The following is a 6,097-nucleotide window of genomic DNA, read 5'->3' on the forward strand; positions in this document are numbered from 1 at the left end:
TATTATTGCTAAAAATTTTCCGTAAAATCTGACCGTCCCGAATTTTTTATAGGTAAAATTTCCAAAAAATCCAAATATATATTAGAGTATGTTCGTTAGTTACAGGCTCAGAAGAGAAGTATTTTCCAATAAGACACTAGACACAGTCTATCAAAATTATTGAAATTGATAAATATATATGTAAATAGTCATTAATAAGCAACATACTATATCACAAAATAGTTGGTGATACGACAAACTTCAAGGCAAACATGATAATTATGACGTCACGATATCTTTGACGATGTACGTCACCGGCAGCCAATCGTTAGTCAGATACCGCGGCGTCTGCGCATTGGTTGTGTCGGTTATTTCGTCAAGGTCATCCATTGACACTAAATACACTTGCATTTATAAATAAAGAAAATGCTTTGAGTGTTATAATTAAAATAAATATTTGTTTCCAATCTAAAGTAATATGCAATACAATGAGGTACCGAAGAAAATATATAGTTTTGTTTACGTTAGTGGTCATGAACCTAATCGATCAGCCGGCACCAGAAGTGAAGATCGCGCAAGGGACTTTGAGCGGTAAGATGAGTGCAGATGGAACTGTTTTTGAGTACATCGGAATACCGTACGCGTCGACCAACAGTAGCATGAGGTTTCAGGTATTTATTTGAATATTGTTTGAAATGTTTGCAAACAAAAACATTCTTGTTTATAAGAAGTATTGCTTTTTAAAAATGATGTAAATGTAATTATAATTATTGATATATTTTTTTGGGTTCATTACTTTAATTCACTAATAATTTAAAGTCATTTAAAAATGGTCTTCTAGGGATAACTATCAATCGTTCAATGTTAAATAAATATGAATAATGAGCAAAGTAGATAAGTACATAGATAATGTTAAAATATAAATTTGATTATCTATATAGATAGTGTTCGAGATAAGTCTATAAAAATATCAGCCAATTATTGGTTCAGCTTGGTCGCTTAGTAACGGTATTGCCATTACAAAGTAAACAAGCATTGTGTTATCAAATTTGGCCGTGTCAATTTGCACTATAAAGGTGCAGGAATAAGAAAAATAACAATTGACGACAAATAAACTGTCAAGTTATAAATAAAAGCTGAATTGACCGCTATTTTGCAAAATAGGGGAAGCACTCAAGAATTTTAATAAAATATACAAATTTCTAATAATTGACACATTTTTCTAATATTCCAAACAAAACACATTATTCTACGATTTCACTTCAAAGGAAATATGCGTGTATTTTAAATAACATTTTCGATATCAGCATTTTGTAATACATATGTAAACCAAATTCAAATCAATCGGACGTAAACGGAAGTTTATTTGACAAGTGTGACAATCGTACTTTACATTCAAAATAAAAAATATTTCTATAGTATTCCTTTTTAATAATTATTTTTTCCGAGTCTCATTGCCAATATTGAATATCAGGGTATAAGTACTTGTATGTATAGAAATTCGAACCAAACCTTCAATCCTTTCAAATGTCGTCCTATCTGTTTTGATACGTTTGAATTGCTAATTATTCTTTTTTTTTTTTAACTTTTGTCTTATTTTAGGCCCCTGGTCCACCACCATCGTGGGAAGGTGTATACAAAGCTGTAGACGAAATTTATGTCTGCGCACAAAAATCTTTTATAGGCGTTATCGGTACTGAAGATTGTTTGAAAATAAATGTTTACGTGCCAGCTATGCCAAAAACAAAACCTCTGGCCGTCATGGTTTATATTCATGGCGGTGCATTTTATCTAGGAAGTGGGAGTAAGACTCTCCAAGGACCGGGTTTTCTCACAAAGAAAGATGTTATTTTGGTCACATTCAATTACAGACTTGGTGCTCTTGGCTTTATTTGTCTTAATATAAAAGAAGCACCAGGAAACGCTGGATTAAAAGATCAAATAGCGGCATTGAAATGGGTTCAGAAAAATATTGCTGCATTTGGAGGGGATCCTGATAACGTAACAGTATTTGGTGAAAGTGCCGGAGGTACCTCAGTTTCACTGCTATTAGCTAGTGAGGCTTCTACCGGATTATTCAAAAGAGCAATCGTTCAGAGTGGATCATCATTATCTAATTGGGCGATAAATAGAAACCCCGTTTGGATTGCTAGTCTCCTAGTCAAATCTCTTGGACATACTACAGAAGATCCCAATGAAATATACAAAATATTATCTAAATTGAGCTACAAAGAGCTCACTGCGATTACCGCAAAAAAACCAATAGGCTTATTTTTTGATACTCAAATTCTACACCTACCGTGTATTGAAACTAATATCCCGGGAACAGAACCTGTATTGACCGATTTACCATACAACGTTTTCAAAAGTAGGCCCAAGGACATAGAAGTGCTATATGGAACTACAAGCAAGGAAGGTTACTTTTTAGTGGCTATGGAAACAGAAGAATCTGTTAGAGAAAGGAACGGGCGTTATTTATTCGCTTCTGATCTTACTTTTTCATCTGAACTTGAAGCAATGAAGGTAGCTGAGAAAGTAAAAGAATTTTATTTCGGTAAAGATGAAATCAGTTTACAGAAACACCTGAATATAACAGATCTATACACACAATTGTATTTTGAAATTCCAGTTATTTTTGAAACAGATTTTTTAGTAAATAGAATCAAATCAGGTGTGTATAACTACATTTTTAATTATTCTGGAGCAAGAAGTTTTATGAAAAGAAGGAGTGGTTATTCAGCCCAAGAAGGAGCGTGTCATGGAGATGATTTATTTTACTTATTCGACGGATACCTGATACCTTTCAGAATAAATAATGATGATTCTAGAATTATCGAATATATGACGAGTATGTGGACAAATTTCGCAAAATACGGGTAAGAATTAAAAATTAAACGAAATCATTTTATTTTTAGTACATAATGTAATATATTGTATTAGTATGGACATAATTGAATCTGAAAATTCTTAAAAAGTCGAACAATTCCTAAATCATGATTAATTATGATTTAGGAAATGGTTTGGAAGCATGATAGATCAGGATTGATATTATTTTTTATATTTAAATTTAAATTGAACTACTGATTCTCTAATTAAGAAAAAACAATAATAAAAATATACATGATTACTTTAATACTTATGATGATGTTTTTTGTTTCAGTAATCCTACTCCGGATTCAAGTGATCTGCCAGTAAAATGGACACCGAGTACTAAAGATAATTTAAATTTCCTATACATTGATAGTGAGCTGAAAATGGGCCCAATGCCTAACCCTGAATCTTATCGGTTATGGAAAGATATCTATAACAAATATCACAAGACTGATATAAGATAACATTTTATAGAATAAATAAATTATGTATTTATTATAGATGTAAATAATTTTTATTATATTCTCAAAACCACCAAACAGATGTGAGGTCCTGAGAGATTTGAGTAAAAATATTTTGTCAAAAAAACACAGATAAAAATTATAAATCTTTAAATTTTGCTCTTACCTGGTCAATGACTGAAAATTAAGATTTTTTTTTATAGTTAAATTATAGTTCCTAATGCTCAATTCTAAGTTAAGTAAATTATTACTTGCGTCACCTAGTAAAAAATGTCTCTATTGGTTCTTTCTATTCTAGCTTGATTATAAGAGGTATCTTTATATTTATTTTGTTTATACAAACTAATTATGTGATAGGCCATAGAGACAGACTCTGTTCCTATATTTATGACCTCTACTTCGAGGAATGCTTCTCAAATAAAAATTGCAATTATAATAATTCCTGCGTTGTTGGGCAAATTTAAGTACAATCTCGATTCTGTTACTCCTGTATTCCAATAGGATGGCCAACGACATGACCGGAAAAAAACCGCACTGAAGTGTAAACGCTTCTAACTTACATACTACAGGTGCTGCTATTGAAAAAGGCTCTGTAATCAAAAACAAAAAAAAACAGTTTATCTTCAAAATTGTTATTTGTCCTATACATGGTATACACTGTTGAGTCAAATCCTCATTTTTCCAAGGTTTCAATTAATTTTTGATCAAAGATTCCGATGCTATTTTCGTTAAAAAAATTTTGGTAAGCAAATATGGATATAAGAAAAAAAAAAAACAAGCAATTATAATAAAAGAACATAAGCTTTATAAACATAAACATTCATCTCGCATCAAAGATTCTACTGATTGACAGGTAATTATATCGAGGGTTATATTTGATAAGTTTCTACGTTAATTTGACAAATGACGTCTTTTGGGCCTCGAAGATTTGGTATGATATGAATTAAGTCTTAATAGATTAATCGACTTCTTCCAAAATATAAGTAATAACAATATAATTATGTATATGTAAGCGACTTTAGAAGGATGTCAGCGTGTGCTTGTATTCATTTTTAGGTAGGTTTATTTTTTATTAATTATATGTTAAGCCTTGTTTCTATTTCATTTTTCGACTTTATTTTTATTTTCTTTTATTATTTTCAAATTCTAATTCTGATCTACTTGTAATATTCTTTAACAGTATTTTATCCATTTTTTTCTAATTATCTTGTTTCTATATATCACTGGCCGTGGATTTCGAGTCACGTAGTAACCTTAAATTTAGGTGTTTTCTATATAAACGCAAAGCTGGAGCAAATTGCTAGTTTACAGTTTATACACATGCACAAATTTCCAACAATAGCGACGTTATGAATATTACAAGCGGAGTCCACCTAAGTTGTTCGCACATTTACAGGATCACACTAAATTTAAAATCATGCATAAACCTGTACGTAATTTTGTTTATTATTTATAGAACATTTTAGATAACAGTAACAGTTTGAGCTACAACGTTAATTATTACTTATAGATAAATATTTAGGAAACTTGACGATAGATTGACTTGGTGGTAGGGCTTTTCTACCGCCTATCAGCAATATATACCATCGTTAAGTTCTGGTTTGAAGGGTGAGTGAGTTAATGTAACTACATGAACAAGGGCCGTAACATCTTATTTTCCATAGTTAGTGGCGCATTAGTTATGTAGTAGTATGTATGTGCGCAGTGTATGTGACCAGGGGTTCCCACTTACCATTAGATGGCCTACCATCTGACTACTGATTTTATAAACAGAAAAGGAAAAAACCACTCTCAATAATATTACGAGTTCGGACGAGACGGCGACAAAGATTTGTTAGGGTAAAATTTAAATAGTGACCCATAATTTGATTAATCCGATCATGAATAGTCTTACCGAATACCAACCAGAACAGCCTAGGAATCCGGAATTCCTTCATGGAAGACAACTGCACACAACAATGCGCATTGTGGAATCGTGATAGAGATTCAAGCTTTCTCCTCTTTCTTTACTTAATGTTAGTCGTGAGTTAAATCTACTTATGATCATTGAAATAATTTAATTCAATACTTAGTGTATTTAACTTCAACTGTTTGTATTTGTGTAATGTTGCTATTTATTTTAAACGTATTTTGTACTATAGTCTATTCCAATCGAAAGAGGAATAAAGATAAACAAATATAAGGGAATTTGGTGTCGTACCATGCAAAGTGAGCCTCCTCACATACCTTGGTTTTACCAGATTCAAAATAAACAGGTATATATTACTACAGCTCATAGTCTAAAGTCTGGACATTTCCCATCAAAAAGTTTTAAGTTTCTTATGAAAAAAATTGTTTCTCCTAATTGTGATAAGTGTGCAAGTTTTAAAGATATATCACTTGTTGATGGAATGTGGCAAGACTCAGATTCAGAGAAAGTTACTCTTAACTAATTTAAATGCATGTTTGTTCGATGTTGGATTTGTTCAGAGTATTCTATTAGATCCTTTATCAGAATCTGCTAGGATGTTCCTGAATGTTGAATTATATTTAAGGGCTATTAATAATAAATAATGTTTAAACCAAAGTGCGAAGGGACAATGGGACTGACGTACCTGTGTAGGACAAAAGTTCCAAAATTAAATTAAAACAAAAACCTCATATGCCACGTGATTTGCTAACCCCAGCTATATTGTGTAATACTGACAGTTCTTGACTTAAATATTTTTATTTATAATATAACACTATTTAACAACAACTTATATCATATTTAATTTTACTTACAAAGTTCCGATAGCAGTATGGTT

The 6,097-nt window shown here is 31.4% G+C and overlaps 1 protein-coding gene across 1 annotated transcript; it reads left to right on the plus strand.

Moving 5' to 3' along the window:
• The first annotated feature begins 358 nt into the window (after positions 1 to 358).
• On the plus strand, positions 359 to 3,350 carry LOC113403217 (esterase FE4-like). Its single transcript, XM_064215103.1, has 3 exons — positions 359 to 650; positions 1,582 to 2,855; positions 3,140 to 3,350. The coding sequence occupies exons 1-3, from the start codon at positions 468 to 470 to the stop codon at positions 3,312 to 3,314; spliced, it is 1,632 nt and encodes a 543-aa protein (XP_064071173.1). The 5' UTR covers positions 359 to 467; the 3' UTR covers positions 3,315 to 3,350.
• The last annotated feature ends 2,747 nt before the right edge of the window (positions 3,351 to 6,097 follow it).

This window comes from Vanessa tameamea, chromosome 6, assembly GCF_037043105.1.
Source record: "Vanessa tameamea isolate UH-Manoa-2023 chromosome 6, ilVanTame1 primary haplotype, whole genome shotgun sequence".
NCBI classification, from domain to species: domain Eukaryota; kingdom Metazoa; phylum Arthropoda; class Insecta; order Lepidoptera; family Nymphalidae; genus Vanessa; species Vanessa tameamea.

Coding starts and splice junctions, on each gene's coding strand:
- LOC113403217 (XM_064215103.1), top strand. CDS start 468: ATGAGGTACCGAAGAAAATATATAGTTTTGTTTACGTTAGTGGTCATG. Junction 651..1,581: donor ACAGTAGCATGAGGTTTCAG/GTATTTATTTGA, acceptor GTCTTATTTTAG/GCCCCTGGTCCACCACCATC. Junction 2,856..3,139: donor ACAAATTTCGCAAAATACGG/GTAAGAATTAAA, acceptor TTTTTGTTTCAG/TAATCCTACTCCGGATTCAA.